Genomic DNA, 25,384 nt, shown 5'->3' on the forward strand with positions numbered 1-25,384 from the left:
TTAACACTGTATTTAAATAAATCTTCTATTTTAGTCTTCATTCAGTGTAGTTGGATAAAAAAACATGTAAAATCTATTTTATTTCTTATTAAAGCACTTCATTTACAGTTTCAGACAAATTAAGGTTTTCCAGGAGCCCATACACAACCTAATTAAGACTACATCAATTCTGGCAGGAGTTTTGTACAAAGTAATGCACATTGTGTCCAGCTGTAAGATGAAGTTTTTTGTGAGTTATACCGGTAGTTGTATTTGTGTATGGTACTCTCCGTGTGGCAGGATGATTAAGGCTGGGTGTGGAGTAGTCCATTCGGCTCTCATTACCAGTGTATATGGCTGCACACTCGTTTGTCACAGCACTAGCAGCCCTGTGCCTCGGGCCAAATCCATTCGTCTTACTTCCTTCTTTTCCAAATTTCTCTCACTTTCATCTCCCTGCACTTCCTTTAGATCATTTAAATATTGTTTTGTTGCATTTTGTTTGACATCTGACCTCACTGATGTGTATATGTGTAAGACAGGCAGATTTTAATGAATGTTTTTAAAATACACTCGAATGTGTACCGGACAAGGCCAAGTCACAAGAATCATGAAAGTCATGCTGATTGCTGCCTGCACTATTAACCCGAAGACACTTGTGCATTGGTATTAAGCGTGGTTTGGGCTTCACAGGAAGTGTGTTTGAGAGCTTTTGTAACCCCTGAATATTTATGGTTTATTAGAACAGCAGGAGATACTTGTTTGTGAATATTAAACAGACAGTATTAACAAATATAAAATTGCATTTGTTGTATGAAATAGGGGCGACACGGTGGCTCAGTGGGTAGCACTGTCGCCTCAAAGCAAAAAGGTCTTGGGTTCGATCCCCAGGTTGGGCGGTCCGAAACCTTTTTTATATGGAGTTTGCATGTTCTCCCCGTGTCTGTGTGGGTTTCCTCCGGGAGCTCCGGTTTCCTCCCACAGTCCAAACACATGCAGTCAGGTTAATTGGAGAAACAGAATTGCCCTGTAGGTGATTGGATGTGTGTATGTGTGTGTGCCCTGCGATGGACTGGCACCCCGTCCAGGGTGTTACTGTCTGCCTTGCGCCCATTGAAAACCTGGGATAGGCTCCAGCACCCCCCCCCCACGACCCTAATTGGATAAGCGGTTAAGAGAGTGAGTGAGTGTATGGAATAGCATTACTAAGACAAACATGACTAGGACTGATTCTATGTTTCAGCAATGCTGGACAATATAAAGGAAAACGACAAAAAGATTCAGTGGACCTGAAAAACAAGGTCTTCTAACCAGAAATGGTTTAAAAACAGATTAGATTTGAGCACCAGCACTACATCCAGGACTGTCTTTTCTCAAATCTAAAGCTACACCCAAGAAACTAGTAGTTAGCTGAAACAGTACCAGCATCAGTAATAATGTACTAATTTGGCATACAAGTGTATTTGGCATTGTATTTTACAGATTGGGACAATGCTTGTCTGTCTTAAATGCATGAACTGAAGCTGCCACCCACACACATTTACGTGTGTGAACAGACCAATCACGTTTAAGATAGCTAGAGATTTACAGGGTTTTGAAAATCTAAGCAGACCAGTCAGTAAGAAAGACTAAAACCATGAACATGGCCAGATCCAAACATGCTGATTAGTTGGATTTACTGAAAACAAGAGTGTTTGCATGCACACTAATAATAATCATGATCAAATATTGCCATCCGAGTGAGGTTGCAATCAGAAATTGTTCATCGCATTTCGTTCATACTCACTTCATTTGAACAGGGACATTCGGACATACTACATTTGGGACAGTGGTAGCCTAGTGGGTAGAGCTTTGGGCTAATGATCAGAAGATTGTCGGTTCAAATCCAGATTCTGCTATGTTGCACACTGTTGGGCCCTTGAGCAAGGCTCGTAACCCTCCAGGGGCGCCGTACAATGGCTGACCCAGTGCTATGACCCCAGCTTTCAAACAAGCTAGGATATGCAAAAATAGGAATTTAATTATACTATACAGGTGTATATGTATATATGACAAATAAATGCTTTCTTCCTCTTGAAACAAAGCCCTTACCTTTACCATATAGTCAAAAGTATGTGAGCAAAATGGGAGTGTGTATATGGGATTTTGTCAGGACAGACACATATTTTGGGCAAGAAAGCCTGGCTGGAAATTGACAGTCCAATTCATATCAGTGTTCAGTAAGGTTGAGGTCAGGGCTCTGTGCAGACCACTGGAGTTTCTTTACACCAAACGAATTGAACCATGTCTTTTTAGATTTCACTTTGAGCACAGGGGCAAAGTCATGCTGGAACAGAAAAGAACCTTAATAAAACTCTTGCTTTAAAGTTGGGAGCATCATTTATTTTATAAAATTGACTTTGTTAAGCCTGTCAGCAATGAAAACAATAAATAAAAAATGATGTCCACATACTTTTGACCATACAGTGTATGATTTATTTTTGGAGATAAAAATAAAACCAAATACTAAAGCCTATTCAAAACGGCTAGTAACTGATGCTAGTAACCTTTTCTTGTAAGACTGTAAAATACAAGTTGAAGATCATGTAAACAACACACTTACGCCAAAATCTGCTTTTGTGCAGTTTAAAAATCATTCTGTACTTGTAAAGCTCAATATGAAACTGGATTCAGACTGAGAGAGGTGGAGACTCACAGACACATTGGCACTGAAGGTGAATCTATTCCGTTTGCTTTCTACAAAAGTTCAGTAAAGTTTTCTGGCTGAAACTATTCCAGCTTCATTCGTTCTAACCTGATCTATTCACCTATCAATCGCAGTAACAAATCCCTTCCTTCCTTCCTTCCATCCATCCATCCATCCATCCATCTAAGCTAACGGCGTCTCAGTGAGGGTGTTAAGATGGAAACTCTCCCACACAGCGTGCTCCGGCATTATAGATGTCACTCTAGCCTTTTATCAGCGCGTGGGCCTTTCAGCTCAGAGAGCTCGCAGAAATTTGCTCACGTCCGGTGCCAGCCAGCAGACAGTGAGACAGACACTCATTTCTCTCTCCAAATAGAACAGGAACGCAAAACAGATTTCTGACTACTGAGATCGTTTGCTCAATTTGAATTTGCACAGAAGCTCTTGTGAGGAGATGACTTTTCATCTCCTCCTCCCCTCTCCGAAGTTTGGCAGGCAACTCAACAGAACGTGACAGTCGACAAGGACACTTGATCAGTGTAATGAGCTGGTACGCAGACAGACTTTAGAATAGCTGAGAAAAGCCTGTTTCATTTCTAACGATTCCAAAATGCATCCACAAAAGGCAATAACAGCCACACGTGCCTGCTTCGTTATATGCAGAGTTATTACAAAGGATTACGCAATCTGTCTTTCTTGGGTTGCGGTCATGAGGAGGGAAATGGTACACGATTAATGGTGTGAGTAATAAAACAGAGGAACAATAGAGCTTCTTTTTATTAGCAGGATCAAAAGATGTGAGAAACGATGACAGTACAGTCTCAGGTATGAGTTAGCTAATTAATGCGAGAATTGATGAGTAATGACTTCTTAGTAATATGTGAGTCATTTTATCATAGGAACAATTTATAGTAAATTTGACTTCATGCATGTACTGGGTTGATTTCTAAATATCTACACTGAATGAATTCTCTCTTCATCAGGACATTTATGAGAGACCATGTGACATCATGTCCCCACAATGTAACTTTTAGGTGAAAAGTGTCCATAAACTTTTGGTAACTTGTCCTTCTCTTCTGACCTTTTTAAATTTACATTTTTGGCATTTTGCAGACGCTTTTTCAAAGCGACTTACAGTATACAGTCCAAGCAATTGAGTGTTAAGAGCCTTACTCACAGGCCTTCTGCTTACTAGGCCAGTACCTTAACCCCTAGGCTACAACTGTCCAATTAAGTAATAGTTAACCACAGAACCTGTCTAAACGGTTCTATTCCCCCTCTGAATGTTAAAGAGGGGGGTTCTGCTTGTAAATAATTCTCCTTGGTCTCTGCTCTCATGTACACCTGTTATCTCCATCTATATAAATATTCATCCTCCATACAATAAACTGGAAGCTTACTCTGAGTGTCTGTGAGTTTTATCCCATGCTTACTCAGCAGCAAATGACACTGGAGGAGAAGATCAGATTACTGGAGGGGAAGATCAGATTCCATAATGTTCTAACAGTAACTAACTGACCAAGGACACTGCTTGAGCTGCTCAGGGGTTGAGTTGGAGTTGCCGTGCCACTGATGCATGGTTCAAATTGGAGCTTGTTGGAATTTAACACTCAGGCTAATCAAAGAGACAGCAATGAAACCTCATAGTAAGCCCAAACATAAAATTAAGACCTAAACAAACAAGCCCATGTTGATTCTCATGTTGTATTCACAAGAGGGTTTCACGTGCAAGGTCTTAGTACAGATCTGGATTTTACCATTAGAACCCGTAATCTACATTAACATGAAATGTGACATTGTAGAACTTAGACCATCCCAGCAAAGTACATCAACACTATTAACTGACTGGTGGTTTATTTCTCCCATCAAAAATCAATACATGGACTAAATGGGGAGGAAAAACAGAAATTAAATGCAGAAAAATTGTCCTCAGAAGAAAGCACTAAAGCAATGGAGGATGATGTAATGCCACAGCTTGATGATTAAATCTAGCCTAATGATCAGGTTCTCCTGCTGGACCCCTCATTTCCGCTCTATCTGAAGTCTCCACGCACTCATTTATCAACATTTGGACAATAAAAAAGCAGAAATGACACAGGCTGACAAGGTTGGGGAGGATCAGAGCTAATTCTGTAAGAGTGTGAATTGAACCTGAACCAGTGGTAATAAATAATGACCTAATTGATGCCTAGAAATGAAAAAAGAGGCAGCTCCGATATGTTTGAGGACACACAGGAATCATGGATTGTGTGCTTGCGAGTGTGTTCTCCCAGCCCAAAAACAAAGGTCGAAAAATAAAAAAAAAGATAGTAATGGTACAAAGGGATAATAAATCTGGCAGGAGGGGGTATTAATGCCCCTGACTGTCAGGCAGAGGACTAGCGGAGTAATTGCCTGCATATTCTCCCCATGTCCACATGAGTTAAGCAGTAATTAAGCACATTATCACTGTCATAACAGTCCACCAGAGAGTCCACCACTGTAACTCTTCCACACCATGCCAACGTGACACATGTTTATGCTCTGCCACAGGCTGATAAGGAAAAAAAAGCTACTAGGGCAAAATGAAAGGGTGAACGAGAGGGTAAATGAAAGGATAATAAAGCGACAGAAACAGATGACGGGTGTTCACTGTTCTCTCTGGGTGGTGCAGATACAGATGCTTGATTCTTACTCGGGTTAGTACGACTCATATCAAAGTGCATCCCGCTGCTGTACTGGGGGCTTGCTGGGTTCTGGTAGTGAACTTGACACCGCAGTGTCTTTGTTAAGACAGAAAGAGAATGAAAGATGCTGTAGATGCATAAACAGCATAATTTACAGGGTTCCCCTCCAATCCCCCAGGCACACAAGGAGAACTTAGAGTGTAAGCCCGCATACAAGCTTTTCTGTGTGTAACAGACAGCGCTTTGTGGTCACACCGCTCTGGTTGTATTGAGTTCTTCACAAAGAGCTGCGGTAGGGAGCTCTAATCCAGCGGCATTCAGCGGCGTGCTGAAATTAATTAGAAATTAAAATGCCTTAATGCTTACTTGAACCCAGGGAGAAAAGAAAATGTCAGCAAATGAGGTTTGTTTAAGGGATAAAGAGATTGAAGTAGACTGGTGTAAAATGTAGCTGATAAGGCGTTTAAGGACTTAGGGATAAAACATTTGAAGCATTAATAACATCTACAAGAACTATTAACACAATAATCCACACAGTTACTCATAATGATGCACAGCTTCACAGAGGTCAAATAAGCTTTAGTAAATAATGGAAAGATGAAAAAACTTATTAATAACATGACTAACATCATCCTTCTGCCACTTTGAATAGCAGCAATTATTCATTTTTTACTAATCGCTTCATATGGGCAGCACGGTGGCTAAGTGGGTAGCACAGTCGCCTCACAGCAAGAAGGTCCTGGGTTCGATCCCCAGGTGGGGCGGTCCGGGTCCTTTCTGTGCGGAGTTTGCATGTTCTCCCCGTGTCTGTGTGGGTTTCCTCCGGAGCTCTGGTTTCCTCCCACAGTCCGAAAACATGCAGTCAGGTTAACTGGAGACACAGAATTGCTCTATAGGTGAATGGGTGTGTGTGTGTGTGTGTATATGTGTGTCTGCCCTGCAATGGACTGGCGGCTCGTCCAGGGTGTTGCTGTGTGTCTTGCGCCCATTGAAAAGCTGGGATAGGCTCCAGCTGTACTCTGTACCAAACAGATTTGTTGTTTGAGCTTTATTGAGCAATAGTTCCATCATTCATTAAAGTTTATCAATGCATCATAAGGTTTTTTCTGTTTAGGTTAGAATGGCAACACTTCACTAAACAAGTTTACACAGATGAACAATGACTGTGGGTGAGGGTGAGTCTCAAATCAGCAATCTGTACTCAAGTGTGTAGAGTTCTGTATCTTCACTCGCCAATCAAATAAAGCGTCAGTTGTTGAAAATGAATTATAATGACGAATAATGAACAATGAAATCAGTTTTATCATTGACACCCTGATCAATGAAATCAGTTTTATCATTGACACCCTTGATCTACTGCATGCTTTGGACAAAATATCCACAAACATTCAGGTACTTCTAAAGTCCAGGGTAACAATGGGTACAGTTCAGAATCATACCAACGTAATGAAGGGTTTTCTTTACAACTGTATATAAAAAGCAGAAACAGAACACAAATATCTTCAGTAATGCACCAATCCCTGTAGGCTAGCTTGATGAGCAAAGCGTGAATGCTATTAACAAGAGCCTCATGCAGTAAGTTTTCCCAGAATAACAACAAATATTTAATCAAACTGGATGCTGAGGTCATGAAGACAGTGGTCCTTTTTAATTAAAAAATGAAAAGGAGTACAACTCTAGGCATCAACATCATGCTAATAATTACAGCACACTGAAGCAAAGGCAAACCACTACAACCAAGCAGAGAGCAATAAGGTTAAGCTGACTACAACACACTTGGGGATAGCTCAGAACGGAGGCGCTAAAAGCTAATCACAGCTACAACATGACTCATATGCAACCATAGACAGTTTGACGAGCTGTGGCTTTACAACTCGAGCACTGACAACTTCAGACCTTTTACAAAACTATCAATCAAGTCTTTCTATGATTCAGGTTTGTCTATGATTACCTTGTGTATAAGCTAGTATGGCCAAAAAGTTACCAACAAACAGAACAAACATTAACATTGTAGCTGTGTAGAGTGCAAATTCAGTTAAATAATACATAAGTGGCACTAGGAAACCTGATGACTTGAGCGTGTTCCCATATCACAGCAACATCACTGAGCTCGCCACTATGAGTAACTGTCCTGCGTTCTGGAAAACTGCCCAACAGTCACAGAAAGTGTTCTATTTCAGAAATGATATTTGTTTGCTATTGGATTTCTGTAACCTTGTATATGATCTGTCGTGAAAAGCAAAAAATCAATAGGTTGGGAATCCAGTACAGCCTTCCTCGCTGATGTGAGTGCCACAAATAGTGTGGGGAAGCTACAAGACAAACGGCCACAAAACCAGATATTACAGCTGAAATGACTGACCCAGGTGTGTAGATTTACACAAAAGAGATAGCTATCTTTATAACAGTCATATTAATCTGATTCAGACAACAGCAACAGTAGTTTGTGTCATTGCTCAAGTGCAAGATTTGCATTTCTACTGATTTGTTTCCTCTTTTCTTTGTAGTGTGACAGAAAAGTGTTAATTTACACAAGAAGTATAAATACATGATTCATTACTACTTGTAATTGTAGTAATGTAGAAATGTAGATATGGAGTGTGTTTAAAAACCTACTGAGCTGCCTTGCTGTTTACTGCCTACATAGGCAGCTGCCTCAGTAGAGAGGATTCTAACAAGTCATCGACTTATAAGTCAGGTTCTTTGAACGCACCACTTAGACAGCGATTCTGTCAGTTTTCGCTTACTAAGCTAACACAGTTAGCATCATGCCATGCAAACCAATGGGATGTGGTGGCACAACGTGCTAGCATGTCAACTAACATCTCCGTCCGTGTATCGAAAACGATTTAATTTGATGACGAGCCCGAATTTGCAAATAAATACACTTGTACACGTTTATACAAATTAAAAACAATGATAATTTATTTACATTTGAAAATAACTCCGCATAAATAAGTTCGTTTCTCCGCACCGTCCGCCATATTTTGTATTTTTCTGTGAGAAAAGTTGTGCCGCACTGAATGCTGGGATTGCCTTCACCGTTAAGGCAGCATCGTATGCTCCCTCGATATTCTGTCAAAATAGTGTTTAGAACAGCCTACTTCTTGCGAGCGCGCGTATAGTGACGTAAAATGCGTCTATGTAGAGAGCTCACTAAGTTTTCGAACACAACCATGGTTAGGGCATTTTTGCCAGTAGTCTCATTCCAAGAATACTGCTACAAAAGAATGTTACTGAACGTGTACATGATAATAAGTGCATCAATTGCATTGTATGGAGTCCAAAACCCAGTTCTAGCTGATTGGAACCAGTTCCCTATGTTAACTGTGGAACCTTCCACTGTCCTACAAGGTCACCAACAAGATATATAAGGATGTCTGTTATTATTATTGTTATCGCATCCGCAGAGTCTCTGTGTGAGACTCGGTCGGTGTGATCCTTCTCTGCAGACAAGACTAAAACTTTTCTACTCACAATCCAGTCTGAGGTATTTTATTGAGGGTTTTTCCACCACAGTAGCTTCAATAATAAATCCCTAAATTTACAGAATATAAAGGTTTTGGCAAAGAAACAGAAAAAGCACATGAAAAAAGCTTTCACTGGGTAAACTACATGGCAAAAAGTACCTGGACACCTCTCCTAACTGGGTTTAACTAACTGGGTGAACACCTCCATGACCCTGTTTTAACAAAGTACTACAAAACTTTGCAAAGATGGTGTTAAAATTCGCATCAAAACAGGGGCAAAACTTGGTGTAAGGAGTACAAAACCAGGTCCTTTGTGCAACTTGTACCATAGTTCCTTTTCTTTTTAATATACAGTGCCTTGCAAAAGTATTCAGCCCCCTTGAACTTTTCAACCTTTTGCCACATTTCAGGCTTCAAACATAACGATATGAAATTGTAATTTTTTGTGAAGAATCAACAACAAGTGGGACACAATCGTGAAGTAGATTGAAATGTATTGGATATTTTAAACTTTTTTTAGAAATAAAAAACTAAAAAGTGGGGCGTGCAATATTATTCAGCCCCTTTACTTTCAGTGCAGCAAACTCACTCCAGAAGTTCAGTGAGGATCTCTGAATGATCCAATGTTGACCTAAATGACTGATGGTGATAAATAGAATCCACCTGTGTGTAATCAAGTCTCCGTATAAATGCACCTGCTCTGTGATAGTCTCAGAGTTCTGTTTAAAGCGCAGAGAGCATCATGAAGACCAAGAAACACACCAGGCAGGTCCGAGATACTGTTGTGGAGAAGTTTAAAGCCGGATTTGAATACAAAAAGATTTCCCAAGCTTTAAACATCTCAAGGAGCACTGTGCAAGCGATCATATTGAAATGGAAGGAGTATCAGACCACTGAAATCTACCAAGACCCGGCCGTCCCTCTAAACTTTCAGCTCAAACAAGGAGAAGACTGATCAGAGATGCAGCCAAGAGGCCCATGATCACTCTGAATGAACTGCAGAGATCTACAGCTGAGGTGGGAGACTCTGTCCATAGGACACAATCAGTCGTACACTGCACAAATCTGGCCTTTATGGAAGAGTGGCAAGAAGAAAGCCATTTCTCAAAGATATCTATAAAAAGTCACCTGGGAGACACACCAAACATGTGGAAGAAGGTGCTCTGGTCAGATGAAACCAAAATCGAACTTTTTGGCCACAATGCAAAACGTTATGTTTGGCGTAAAAGCAACACAGCTCATCACCCTGAACACACCATCCCCACTGTCAAACATGGTGGTGGCAGCATCATGGTTTGGGCCTGCTTTTCTTCAGCAGGGACAGGGAAGATGGTTAAAATTGATGGGAAGATGGATGGAGCCAAATACAGGACCATTCTGGAAGAAAACCTGTTGCAGTCTGCAAAAGACCTGAGACTGGGACGGAGATTTATCTTCCAAAAAGACAATGATCCAAAACATAAAGCAAAATCTACAATGGAATGGTTCACAAATAAACGTATCCAGGTGTTAGAATGGCCAAGTCAAAGTCCAGACCTGAATCCCATCGAGAATCTGTGGAAAGAGCTGAAAACTGCTGTTCACAAACGCTCTCCATCCAACCTCACTGAGCTCGAGCTGTTTTGCAAGGAAGAATGGGCAAAAATTTCAGTATCTCGATGTGCAAAACTGATAGAGACATACCCCAAGCGACTTGCAGCTGTAATCGCAGCAAAAGGTGGCGCTACAAAGTATTAACGCAAGGGGGCTGAATAATATTGCACGCCCCACTTTTCAGTTTTTTATTTCTAAAAAAAGTTTAAAATATCCAATAAATTTCGTTCCACTTCACGATTGTGTCCCACTTGTTGTTGATTCTTCACAAAAAATTACAATTTCATATCGTTATGTTTGAAGCCTGAAATGTGGCAAAAGGTTGAAAAGTTCAAGGGGGCTGAATACTTTTGCAAGGCACTGTACCTGGATGTTTTTGTACGGTCCAATAACTGCTTTGAATGATTGTGTACTAGCATTTATCAGGCAATTTTACAAAGTGCGCTCCATGATGGAAACAGTTTTCATAATTTAGAATGATAACAGAAAGAAACCAATCACCTTTCTGGGTTCCTCAAAAACACCATATGACATTTACAGCTATAATGACAGCATTTAACATAAGATTAAACATAATCACCCTACTCCTTAGCTGATGCTTGTTTCTATTTTTTGGTCTATTGATTGTGTTAGGAAGGGGGCAGTTGTTTCTGCAACTTTAACATTCAACGTTTTGAGATAAGGTATGCTAGTCCATCATTACAGTGACTCATTACTGTGGTTTTCTTCTTAGAAGTGGCACCAATCACTGGATAAGCGGTTTAAAGAAACAATTAGACGTGTCTGAGGGAGGAAAAGTCAGATGGGTAATGCATGAGTGATGGTGCAACAGCAGCTCCTACTGTCTGGTCAAGGTGTCTGCAAAAGTGGAGGAACGATTGGAATATAGTGTGTTTTGGACATCAAAATTACATTAAATTAAATTGAGACAGATGTTTGTGATCTCTTACAGAAAGTAATGTATTACTTTCTTGAACTTGTTCTTAATTTCCTGGCACCCTTCATGCCTCTGTCACCATCTGTCTCCTCGCTCTTCTCTTGTCAGTTGTCGTGAAATGGTATTGATCGCTGTCCTGTCTGTATCCCCCCCACAACACACACACATGGATTCATCTTCTTCTTTATTTTCCCATCCCAGTCTTTTAGATTATTGAGCAGACAGACTGATGAGCTGCAGACGGGGAGTGGGCAAGGGGAATTAAGTGGAGGGGTGTAGACAGTGGTCAGTCTGTCAGTTTTCCAGGCTCAACTCTGAAGGAAGAGGTGGCAGCACTGATCTGACTGGGTTGTAATGGATGGCTGCTTAGTGACACAGACACAACAGTGGGCAAAATGACCAAGAGTAGCTCATGTCTGCTGGCTAAAGCAAACATGTCATCCCATGATTAATGTTCTGTTGGATGCGTATGGTCTGAAATATTATTGTACTGAGGGAGTTATATTAACAATCCTTTCGATAAAATTACAATGCAGGTTGAAAAATGTGGTGTCATTTTTAATCTCATGCTGCAACTGGGAAATATATTTTGTACAAATTTCAACTGGTCATGTGCAGACATGGTTTCAAGGTGCTCTTTAAAGTTTAAAAGAAATCAAGTTCTTCTTTGAATGTAGTTTAGGTTAAGAACTGTTCTGTTCTTTAAGGCAAGTGCTGCAATACTGTCATAATTAAAGGAAGTAACCGACAAGAAAGTGAGATCTAAAAGACATGGACCATTTCTAACCAACCTGCAACTGCTAAACACATGCACTGTGAGAAAATCAGAAATTCTGATTCGATGCAGCACACAGGTTCATACACTAGCACCACCACCAATACGGCCAGGCTGTTCCCTGAGCAGTGTCCAATTTGACAGGTCTCAGTATGCACGTCCAGCCTTTCGAAAGTACTTATGAGTTCAAAACAGCCTGGAGTCATGCTCCATATTTCACTGAAACTGAATATTTAAAAAGATCAGCCCACTCTAAACCCTATAAACCTTTCTTACTCAGGCTGAGTACCTAAAAATAAAGTCATGTACGCCATATTACATTACATCCGGCTGCATCAGGCGGACTAGCCCCCTTTCACGAGCAGACGTGGCCTTTCTGGTAAACAGGCGGTGCGCGTCAACAAAGCATATGTTCCTCAGCTGCTTCACGTCTCTACAGTAGCCCTCTGCAATGACAGATCTGAAACCACAGCTCCATTATCCTGCTTCAATAATGAACGACAATTACTTTGTTTTGCAGCTACATGTTGAGAAAGCCATTTCTCCATTAAAACAGACACTTTCTAAGTAGTTCCAGAAAAAGCTAAATCAGAGGATGGAACATTTCACCAATCATATCTGGCTTACAAATTATTATTAGATGACAGAACAAATAACCAACCCCCTATTCACCAAAACCCAAGAGCTTTCCATCTGTGTTCAAAGCACGATTAGGTTAATTAGTCAGACTGTTAACTGTGTGCTAATGCTGCCTACAAATAATTCATATACATCTTTGAGAAAATACTCATGTAAATGGAGACTGACGAAAATAGAGACTATTTAGGAACCTGCCTCCCCTTTTAATGAAAGCAACGTTTTATATGGAGTGCTAACCCGGTTCTCTCTAGTGTTATATCTAGTGCTACTCACATGTTTAAATGGGATAAAACCTCTCCATATAACAAGCTTACGTACATACATAAACCTTTTATATACATATTTACATTTAAGGCATTTAGCAGACGCCTTTATCCAAAGCGAGTTACAGTACTGTGACAGTGTACAGTCTGAGCAATTGAGGGTTAGTGGCCTTGCTCAAGGGCCCAACAGCAGCAACATGGCAGTGGTGGGGCTTGAACCAGCAACCTTCAGATTACCAGTCCAGTACCTTAACCGCTTAACTGATATCATACTCATGATTCTAACTACATCACACTAAGATTAATGTGTGGGCTATACATACTACTTAAATAGAATAGTGCAGTACACTGGCAAACCTGCATACCCAGTAATTAGCATTTATTTCTATTACAAATGCACATGTAACTGAATATAAAATGCTAATTTACAAAGTTTATAAAACCATCCCAGAGTCAAAATTGACACTTTCATTTGGCAATTTGGGCTCCATTAACATTGCCAGGTAAATACTGGGTCTCCTTAGGAGTTAAAACATCACATTACTTAGTAGGAAAAATTCAAAGACAAGTACTGTGACACTGTGTACAGCATTTAGCAGCTGCTTTTATCCAAAGTGACTCACAATTGCGCCTGAATACATTGCAAGCAATTAAAGCCTTGCTCAGGGGCCCAACTAAAAAGTGATGGGGCTTGAAACTATGACAGCATAAAAAACCCACTATAACATTATAAAACATCAGACAGATGTTTGACATTGTTATGTCTGTGATATGATTATGAAGGGTCCTAGTTCTACGACAACAGAAATATGTCTTCAAGAAACTGTTTTGTTCAGTTCAAACACAAATCTTCATATAATTAATTCCATATTTTAACACTATTCATTACATCCAGATGCAAAGTAATGCACTAAAATTTGTCCTGTGCCAGAAGAACAGCTGCATAAAAAATGTCTGTCTATACCATCATTCCAGCAGTGATTATTCAATAATTATAGCAGCAATGATTATTAATCAGTCAGACTGCCTGGGTGCTGAGCATCTCTCACCGAGGTGTGAAGAGACCACAGTCGAGTCCTGCTCTCCATTTGAACGTAGGTGAGCTGCAAAAAGGCCTTTGTGTGATCCAATCTATTACCCAGAGATTGACATTTACACAGTACAAATGCTCGTTTTGTCACTTGACCCTCGAGTTAACCCGTGGCCAAGAGCTGTGTGACAAGGAGCTTTGAACTCATGCTGCATTCAGCTCTGCTCCTACCAAGTGTTCTGTGTTACCAATAACAAAACCTATAATATTACCAATAGCGCAAGCTCCATAATATAACCCGTTCAATCAAATCTGCAGTGGTAATCCTCTCAGGTCCACACAGGCTGAGCAGAACCGCATAGAGCTCAATTCAGACGGCAAAAAGTTAATGTGTTCTTAAGCAAATGTTGAGATAGAGAGAGATTTATTCAAACTGTTTAAGATTTAATCTCTAATAAGAATTGTGGCATTGGAAATAAGATTAGATGCTTTGTGCAAAAGGTCAGTGATATTGCCATTCTGCCTGTGTTGCATTCTCTCAAGTTATTCTGTAATAAAGAGAAAATACATATTTAAACATCTGAATAAGAAAACTCCACACAGTGCTAATATACAAACACTAATGTATATGTTAATGAATACTTGTGGCTGTAATAAAAGGGTGCAGTGCAGTAATATATGTTTTTAGATGTTCATTATGTTTTATTGTGAGACAAAACAGCAGCATCTTATCAAATTCTGCCATCACTGAACCTTCATGTAACCAAGCGCTGATACATTTTGTTAATCATGGCCCTGGCATATACAGTAGACTCAGAAAGAGTTCAGACCTTTTTAATTATATGGTGTTGTGGATTCAATCTTGAATGGATATAATTGCTATACGTCAATCTACACTTGATCACCCATAATGACAAAACTCTTGGGAGAATTATTTAAAAATCAAAAACTTAAATCTCTTTTTCACAACAAGTTTTTAGACCTTCTATCAAAAACAATTTAGAAACCTGTTTGGCGGCACTTACAGCTGAAAGTATTTTTCAATATGTCTCTACAAGCTTTGTACACCTGGATTTGGGCAGTTTATCCCATTCTTCAAGGCAGAGCCACCTGGACAGAGGATCGTCAAGCATGTTCCAGTATTTGGCCGCATTTATCCATTATTCAGTTCTTACCAGTGTCCCTGCCACTGAGAAACACCCCTATAGTATTCAGCTATAAAAGCATCAGTGCCACAGAGATGGTTGTCATTTTTTTCCTCTGCAGAACTCTTTCTGAGTGACCACTGTTTTTTTTTTAAAGCCCTGACCAAGTTCTGTATTGCCCAAAAGTTTAAGGTTGTGCCAAAAATGTAGTTAGAAGTAAGAAGTGTCCATTACTGCACATTCTGGAATCTGTCATAATTATAGATCCTGGTCCGCTAATATGGTTTTAATAAAACACCAAATATTATGACAGGTTAATGACACGCTTATGTCAGCGTTACAAGAGGGTTTAAGTAAAGTGAACTGGCATTTGATCAATCCATAGTAGCATTGTCTCTCTACATTTGTACTTGCTTTATTCTGTAAAAAAACACTCTTACTGGGAGCATAATAGTCAAATATAAAATGCAAAACCAATTAAACGATCTTTTCCAAAATTAGAACGTTCGTTTTTACAGGTAATGAAAGGACTGCTGCAGGTCATTAGTCTAACAGATATCATTTGCAAAGTTAATACTGGTGTATATTTCTGTAAACTGCTAATTCACCATTATTTTAATAATTCACACCTAGAAGAACATGATTAGTACAGTATAAATTACTATTATATTAAAAGTATTAACAGTCGGCTAACACAATTATCTATTTCCAGCTATCTAATGTATAATGTAGCAAATACAAACCCAATTTCAATTCCAAGTTGGGACAGTAGGTCTCAATGAATTCTAACTGTACATACACTGATCAGCCATAACATTAAAACCACCTCCTTGTTTTTACACTCACTGTCCATTTTATCAGCTCCACAAGAACTACAAAGTGCTTCTATATGGTAAGTGAAGCTGATAAAATGGACAATGAGTGTAGAAACAAGATGGTGGTTTTAGTATTATGGCTGATCGGTGTATATTTAGTGTTTTACCTGATCACATTTATTGATTTCTGAAAATGTATTATTATTAATGTCATGCCTGCAACACATTTTAAAAATAAGTGGCACAGTGGCAGTATAAAACTACTATGAAGGTAGAATTGGACTGCAAGAAGTAATGTAACGCCATGATACTCTCTACGGCGATCTCTACAGAGTCTCAGTGTTCAATACAGTTTATTATTTATTTCATAATCTCTATAATAATACTATGTTCAATAACACAACAAATGCTGCTGCAGAGTTTGTTTCTCTCATTTGATATTTTTAAACTAATCAATAGGCATTTGTCCGTGTAAAGTGAGTGAATACTAAAGGAATATCTATAAGCAGTAAAACACAACAACAGTGGAGGCATTTTAAAAAGTAGTATTGATGCACAGGAAAGATTAACCAGCACTGCACGAGTTTCTGTTAACACAACCAGTGTTCTGTACAGCATCTCAACCGTAATGGCTTTTATTTTTACAACCCCATTTCTAAAAAAGTTGGGCAACTGTGTAAATGCAGTTTTGCAGAATCTTCTGTTTTACTGCAACAATTAGTTTCCTCAGTTCTCAAACCTTTAAAACACAGGGGTAAACACTCCTCTGGCCCAAATTCTAAATGTGTTTTTTTTGTTTTTTTTACAGAATCTTTGCTTTCTATTTTTGTGAGTTAAATAAATATTTTAGAGAATTAACAAATCACAGATTCTTCTTTTTACTGAAATGGGATTTGTAATTCCACTGGCTGAGTTGAACCCTGGGTTGAACGGCAATTAACATGTTTTGTCCAGCTGCTGCATCGTCACATTAACGTGCGGTTACAAAGACAATTAATATATTAAGAGGAATTCTGAAACACAAGTGAATAAACTGTACAGAAAATATACAGTAAAAAGTAGTGACTCTGGATTTATCTAGAACCTGTATTCATGACGTCAGACATGCTGAATAGTAGGGATGTAACGATACACTCTACCCATGATGCGATGCGATTCACGATACGATTTTTTAAACAAAATGAAATTGAAGACAAATATGACAAAGCTTCCTTTTATTATTTCTCTTTAAAAAACTCTCTTTAAAATACCACTGTATTTGTGCTTATCTTTTATCTAAATATTAATGTCCTTTTATTTTTGAGGTAGGTACAAACTAAGCCAAATAATGCTTATTGTGTAAAAAACTTAAATGAATTTTTAAAACAAATCCAACATTATATAAATAAATGAATAATACAAATAAAGAAAGTATCCTTACATAAATAAATTTGGCTGGAAAATCCCCTACCTGGCAACTTTGTGAAGTGCCGTCAACCAGGTGAGGTGAATAGCGCCAGTGCCCTCTGCTGTTTAAAGTGAATATCGATTCATCTTGAATGAATAACCGATTCGCATCGTGGCACATGTGCACCTATTTTTAACTGTCTTGTTGTGCATCGTTACATCCCTACTGCATAGTGTGTAGAAGCTACTCTTACTACACCATATGTGGGTCTTAGAAAAAGATGGCGAGAAAGCATATTAGATTTGGACTGGTGGATGTAGAACAAAAGAGAAAATGACATAATGGTAGGTGATGATTTAATCATTGCTGACCAGTTTGTTGCTACGGTGTTTTCATGTAAATGAATGAAAATACAGTATATAGTTATAGTTTTAATTGGCTTTAAAATAATACAGTCAAAAAAGCTTTCGTGAACTATGCAAAATCATAACTTCTACATTCTAGACAACAGGGGAAATGATTAAACTTTGAATTTTGGGGAGCACATGGTTGGGCTGTTAGACATATGCATAAGTAAAATATCTGGTAATTGCACAACAGCATTTTGACATTTAATTTTAGTTCATTAAATTTCATCCTATCACTTTAGGAAGAAAATCTAATTTTAGCTTAACCACCACTGTCCCCGCCACCTTACTGCAATTACTTTTAATCTTAAACTTCACTGAAGCTCACAGATGCTGCACACACTGTATGATGTTTAATAAAGGTTTGGTGATGTGATGATAATACTAAGGCTAATAAATTAAAGAATGTCGTAATTTTCCTGATTTTAACACAATATGATATCAGATCTTTAAGCCATGGTGGCACAGCGGTAAAATACGCTAGCACACCAGAGCTGGGATTTCGAATACATTGTAGCGTAACACAATCAGGATAATTGGATACAACTAGATTAGGGAGAAAATTATGGGAAAAATAAATCTTTAAGCCATTGCAAACTTTATTACAGTAACTAATCTAAATCACTGCAGGCAAAGTGTTGTCAAAACAGTTTGTGTCCAATGTTCATGTGGCTGATTCAGAAGCAAGTACATTATTAACTTATGTCTTAGTGGATTAGATTAAAAATACTCAAGCCACACCAATAATGAACATCCCAGAAAAAAAATATATTTGTTGTTTTTAATTGACTTTTGCAGGATATCCAGGACTGAGAGGATCCTGTTTACAAATAGAAAGCCAGAACAGAATTAACACTATAAGAACACTGTGTTACGCTTTGACAAGATACTCGTCTTTAGTGCCACCTTCTCTAATGGACCTGGCATCAAAAAGACAGTTTTGTAGTGAGTGTTTTGTACTGATGTTTCTCTAAATGTCGGACTCTCGGTTGCTCTAAATGCTTTCTTGTTTGATTTGTTACTTTTGCGCTATGTGTTGGTAGTGTCGTGCATCTCTCAGTCATTGCACCATAAAATCCAAATAACAAATATGTAAAATGATATTGATGGTTATAAATGAGCAGGCCAGGTAACTTTTCACAAACAGTTCACAAACATCACAAAACCCATTAGCCGTGTTATGAAAATTCTAAATTACAAACTGTAGCACATTTGCTTCTCTGAATATCCATGCCTGTCAAATTCAGCGCACGCAAGGACGATTTACAGTCTCATGCTAATGCCAAGAATTTCTCCATTCAGCTGGCACAACACAAAATGGGAAAACAAAATTAAAAGCTATTAAGATCGCACAAAAGCTAATAAGAAACAGAAGTGCGGAGGCTCATATGCAGTAAAGCACAGAGAGGGAACGGCAGAACATTGCAGTGTATTCTGTATCAGGGACAGACTGGCCAGAGATTGGATTGAAATTATTGATTTAAATCAATTGAGAGAGTGAACAGGGAAAAGGGCTGTAATTGAATTGTATGGGTCTCTATATTAGGTGTGCCTGGGTGGGGTGTAATCGGTTAGAGAATTCCCCCGGTGACCTTTGAAGGACTACCGATTTCACACAACTCAATCTGTGTGATCTGGAGGAAACACACAATGACCTGGGGGAAGTGTTTGTGTATGTGTGCAAATAGAAGCCCAAAGTCTAAAAGTGCTACAGAGCAAAGACGCAGTCTATGGTTTGACATGGACCTAATTAGTGACTGCCGGGGTCATCAGTGCCACCCCTGTTCTACACTTGCTTATTTACAGCTCGTGCAAAAATGTCATCTTTTCTGCGGAACAATAAGCTGTCATGTGACTTCAGGCAGAGTGGCATAGCGAGGAAGACAGTAATTATGCATCGAGCATGTTTACATGGGGGGTGGGGGGGGGGGGGGGGGTTAGGGTTAGGGTTAGGGGGTCTAATTTTATTCGATAGTCACTGGAGTGTCTCAAGTTTCTGCTGGCAGCTAAAAAAAATTCAACAGCCAATAATGTCTTTTAGCTGACTAACTAACCGTCACAATATCCCATACAATATTCTAAGGACATCTGTGTCACAGCTCAGCTGTGTGTATGCAAAAGGCCAACGTAGTGTGAACTTACCCTGTTACACAGACCAAATGTGTGGTTCTGTTACTGTGTGGATTAGTATCATCAGGACTTGCATGGAATTTTTTTCCAACAAGTATGATACAGATGATATACTGTAGATGTTGGGACAACTTTGTCTCTAAAAAGTTTATTAAATACTTCTTTTTAAGTTACTTTGGTGTAATAACATGTTTTGATTGATGATCAAAACCACAAGCATTCACTAATGGAGTTATAACCCCCTATTTGCAGCTATAACAACCACAAAAAGGCTTTTGAAGACAGCATTTGAAGACCCCACCCACATAGTCCGGTCATCCTGCCCTAGCAGAAACGTGTCTGCTGCAGGCACTGCCAATTATGCCCACTAGATTGCGCCCAGCCGACTGGTGGCAACGCTGAGTTCGGAATCTCGGCACTGGTGTGTCAGCGGAATATCCTGCTGCGCCACCTGGGCACCTGGCTGTACTCTTATATGTAGGCTTAGCACAATATTTTGGAGTGTGTCTGTATGAATTTGTACTTGTTAAGTCAATAGAGTGTTTAAATTAAGCAATAGAACACGAGAGGGAGTGTGTTATCGCGAATAACATCACGGCTGTGAACGAACCGAAGATGAGTGCCGTAGATCATCACAGCCGTGATGTTATTCGCGATAACACACGACCTCGAGATAACGGATTTAAAACGCGACCGGGAAAAAAAGGCTGTGTTGCCTGCGTGCGCGTTTGTGTGCATGAAGCTTGTCGTTAATGGCAACGCGTCAGCGGAGTAAAACCATTGTGGTGTGAAAAGACTGTGCTGTTATCACGAATATCAGCACGTTTAGAACGCTTCTCAACCAATCAGATTGTAAGGTCAGAACTACCTGTTGTATAAATGTCAGTAACTATCAGAGTAAACTCGTCAAGTCTGTCTCATTGATTTTGCTTTGTGCACAGAGAGGCAGTCATGCAGGGACTGAAAAGGGAATTCTTCAAACTGCTGCCTCAAAGCTGGAAGTATAAACTTTGTTTTAAAGAATTTGTTTATACACTTACAGCAAAGAGCATGGCTGAAAGACCTGAACTCAATAATTACAAAAAGTGTTTTACTTATTTTTGACCATAATGTGCAGCTGTTTTTTTTTTTAACCAAGTTTCACATTGAGAAATAAACATGTGGAGGAATAACAGGTTCAGCCACCATAAATACAAACACCGGCTAGACGAAAAAGTAAATCGATTTGTGCACACAGTGTTCCTATTTTTAATCTTGAAACCAGTGAGATAAAAAACAATTCAGAGGTCTTAGCATGCACACTGACAGCCTGCTGCGCTCCACTTGCAATTACTCCCCAAGTCCAAACCCACACAAAGAAACAAAGCTTCACCCGAACAAGTACATAAAGTATCTGATCAGTATCCAGAACCTGTAGAAGTCTAGCCGAGCACTTTGCATTTCTACCTCTCTCTCTCTGTGTGACGTTCAGCAGGGTGTGCTGTGGGCTGCAGGATCAGATCAGGCTTTGATCAGAGTCAGGATAAAGCATCAGACGAGCTTTGAGCTGTGTCTAATACTTAAGAAGCAACAGCTGGTTACCTATGCATTTTTAGTCTCCTGCCACCTCCTGAAAACAACCAAACATCTGTATTAGAACAAAGAGGTCACAAAGCGTGTTTGTCATGAGAGTAGAGATTATATATTTTTTATTATAGAAAACTGAATATGTTATAATGGGAATGTTAGGGAGAAACAAAGCTGCTAATCAAACATTCTATTGGTCAATTAAAAAATATAATGTAGAATAGAATGTCTTTATCTGTCATATATACATATACTGGTGTACAGTACAACGGAATTCTTTTTTCGTGTATCCCACATCATTTGGAAGCTGGGGTCAAAGCGCAGGGTCAGCCATCGTATGGCGCGCCCCTGGAGCAGAGAGGGTTAAGGACCTTCTCAAGGGGTGACTGAATAGCAGAGCTGGGATTTAAATTCTAATCTTTTGGTTGATAGCCCAAAGCTCTACCCACTAGGCCAGGGGTTCTCAACTGGTCTCAGCCCGGGACCCACATTTTCTCATGGTCATTAAGTCGCGACCCACTTTTATAGAATACAAACCAAACAAATTTATTTTTGAAAAATAGCCTTCAAAAACACATTTAAACATACAGTACATAGGCATGCAAAGTGAATTTAAGAGCAATTTTTTTTAAGAAACTGAGGAGGACCATGCCAACTGCATGTATAAAAGTTACTACAATAAATTTAAATATCAAAACTGCATAAAATAAATAGTCAGTGAGATAGTTGGGCATGTACTTTACTTTTGATCAGAGTTTCAAAGTCTGGGGTGACAGTAGACAGAGTTACTCTCAGATCATGTTCAGTGTTCAACCTGTTTCTCTGCTTTGACTTGAGCTGGACCAAGGTAGAAAAGCCACTTTCACAAAGATAGATCGTGCTGAATGGTAGGATAGTTTTGACTGCAAGAGTGGCGAGAGATGGATACTCAGCCATCACATCGCAGCATCAGAAGTGGGAAAGGCTTACGTCGCCGAATCTCTTTTTCAGCGTCTGGTCACATGACAGCTCCACCAGCTGATGTTCTTCGTTGCTTGGCAACATGACGCTTTCCATGTTGACGCTGAAAGGGTCGCGTATCCAGGCATTAACGTTAACTCCGTGTCTCTCTGGGAAGTAGTCGTCAAACCGAGCTTGAAGTTTATTGAGATGCACCTTGATCGTTTTTTTCAAGTCATTTTTGGCCGTGGTGTGCAGCTGCTGTGCTTCCTGGCAAGCGTTTGGAAACATGTCCAGTCTGTCTTTGGATAAATGATTTACCCACAGTGTGATCTTGTTCTTGAACGCAACAATTTTGTCTGACTGCTCAAAAATGTTGTGTCCTTTCCCCTGCATAGACACGTTTAACGTGTTGAGGTGCTCAAAAATATCAGCAAGATATGCAACAAGTGCGAGCCAGGTGTCGTTGTCAAACAGTTCAGCATATGAGGAGTTATTCTCTGAGAGGAAGGCGGCGATTTCTGTTTTCAGTTCGTAAAAGCGTGACAAGACCTTACCCCTCGACAGCCAGCGCACTTCGGAGTGATACAACACCTGCATATGCTCAGAGCCCAAATCTTTACATAGATTTGAAAAGCAGCGGCTGTTCACTCGCACTCCGTTTTTCTTCGCACTTCCGGGAACATTTGTGAATGAACGTTGAGGAAACGTTGAGGGGGAACGTTGAGGGAACGTTCGTGTGGAAACGTTGGGGGAACGTTCGTGGAGGAACGTTGAGGGAACATTCGTGGAGGAACGTTGAGGGAACGTTCGTGGGGAAACGTTGAGGGAACGTTCGTGGGGAAACGTTGAGGGAACGTTCGGGGAACGTTCGTGGGGAAACGTTGAGGGAACGTTCGTGGGGGAACGTTGGGGGAACGTTCGTGGAGGAACGTTGGGGGAACGTTCGTGGGGGACCGTTGGGGGAACGTTCGTGGGGAAACGTTGAGGGAACGTTCGTGGGGGAACGTTGAGGGAACGTTTGTGGGGGAACGTTGGGGGAACGTTCGGGAGAACGTTGAAGGAACGTGAGGGGGGGATCGTTGAGAAAATGTTTGGGTTTTCAACAATTCACCCAACCATTCCCTTAACAATCCACCCAAACGTTCCCTCAACAATTCACCCAAATGTTCCCTCAACAATTCACCCAAATGTTCCCTCAACAATTCACCCAAAAATTCCCTCAACTGTTGATAAAACGTTTGGGTGGATTTTTGAAAAAACATTTGGGTGGATTTTTGAAAAAACGTTTACATTACACGACATGAGATACCTTAGAAACAACTTTATTTTTCTTAGAATAGCTCTTTTTTTTTTTTTAAAGTAAAAATAGTTCTTGTGTGAAGCTTCCCCAGCATGAATTTTAATAAAAGTGCCTGTAAAAAACATGTAGCTTTGTCTCAGAAGTGTATTTTTGTTATTACCTTATGGGTTAAAAAAATATCGAGATATATATGGTATATCGCCGTTCAGCGAAAAAATATCGAGATATTATTTTTGATCCATATCGCCAAGCCCTACTGTGTATTGTTTGTCTGACACCATGAGGCCTAATGCCACTTCCTGACAATATTACTACCTTAAATAGAAAATTCATAGCCCAAAACAGATTCAGTGTGGTGGAACAATAGATTCATCCGCAAGATAAACAAATGGCAAATACAAGACAATTGAGGAGAGTGGATAGAACGAGCTGAGTAAATGCAAAGCACCAGTCATTCCGGTGCTCTGTTTCATTCAGCCTACACACAGGGTGCATGTTAATAGGAGTGTGATAGGCCGAAGGTTTGCATGAAAAACACGATCGGTGTGCTCACTGAGGCATGTTCAGCATGCTCATTTCCACATGTAGTGTTCTTCTGAACACAGGCTCATGCATGACAATACAGAGTCAAACACATTTTCCTCAGCACTCCTCATGAACAGGACTGATGAGGTTAAAACCCAATTCATGTCCACTTCTGCTCTGTCCCACTCAAGGCCTGAAGAGTGTGTCAGTCTGGAATCATTAGAGACGTCAAACTGAGCCGGTGAATAAACCTGCTGGCATGACTAAAATACATCAGAGGATGACCTGATTGGGCACAGCACTGTGCATCAGGTACTTCTGCTTCAGTCACCTTGTGAACCCTGGTGCTGGTAATGTGAACTGGAAAACCTACTAGAATGTGATGTTGGCTTATAAACCCCTGTCACCAACATTGTAAATTCAGTCAGATGCTTTTAAATTGTGCTATAACATTTGGTCCATCATGTAACCTCATATAACAAAATACTACGAACACCTGTATAGCAGGAGGTCGTGGATAAATCTATAAGCCCTGACAATATCCCAACATCCTACCAAAGCTGCACATTTTTACGACCTTACGAACAACTATGTTTGGTTTGACATGTATCTTCTGTTTCTTGAGATGAGGAAAACGTACGATTAATGCCCATTGGGCAGGAGATCAGTGTTAATTTTGACAGCAAAATTTAATTTAGTTTTAGTCATAATTTAGTCATTTGAATTGTTTTAGTTTTAGTCTAGTTTTAGTCGACTAATTATCATAAGAATATAGTCGACTAAATCTACAGTCGATTCAGTCGACTAAAATACATATTTGTTTGTTTGTTTGTTTATTAGGATTTTAACATCATGTTTTTACACATTGGTTACATTCATGACAGGAACGGTAGTTACTCATTACACAAGATTATATCGAACACAGTCATGGACAAATTTAGTATCTTCAATTCACCTCACTTGCACGTCTTTGGACTGTGGGAGGAAACCGGAGCACCCGGAGGAAACTCACGCTGACACGGGGAGAACATGCAAACTCCACACAGAAAGGACTCAGACCGCCCCACCTGGGGTTCGAACCCAGGTCCTTCTTGCTGTGAGGCGACAGTGCTATCCACTTAGCCACCGT

At 39.8% G+C, this 25,384-nt stretch overlaps 1 protein-coding gene across 4 annotated transcripts in view; it reads right to left on the minus strand.

Moving 5' to 3' along the window:
- Positions 1-25,384, minus strand: part of diaph3 (diaphanous-related formin 3) — a 336,289-nt gene that overhangs the window by 5,077 nt on the left and 305,828 nt on the right. For 2 of the 4 annotated variants that reach the window (XM_063013310.1, XM_063013309.1), the window contains one exon: positions 21,327-21,531. The exons of the other annotated variants lie outside the window; for them this stretch is intronic. In XM_063013310.1, the coding sequence (XP_062869380.1) occupies positions 21,500-21,531 (32 nt within the window). In that variant the 3' untranslated portion in view covers positions 21,327-21,499. Of the gene's footprint in view, positions 1-21,326; positions 21,532-25,384 lie in introns of those variants that run through there. 4 annotated transcript variants of the gene reach the window in all.

This window comes from Trichomycterus rosablanca, chromosome 17, assembly GCF_030014385.1.
Source record: "Trichomycterus rosablanca isolate fTriRos1 chromosome 17, fTriRos1.hap1, whole genome shotgun sequence".
Classification (NCBI taxonomy): Eukaryota; Metazoa; Chordata; class Actinopteri; order Siluriformes; family Trichomycteridae; genus Trichomycterus; species Trichomycterus rosablanca.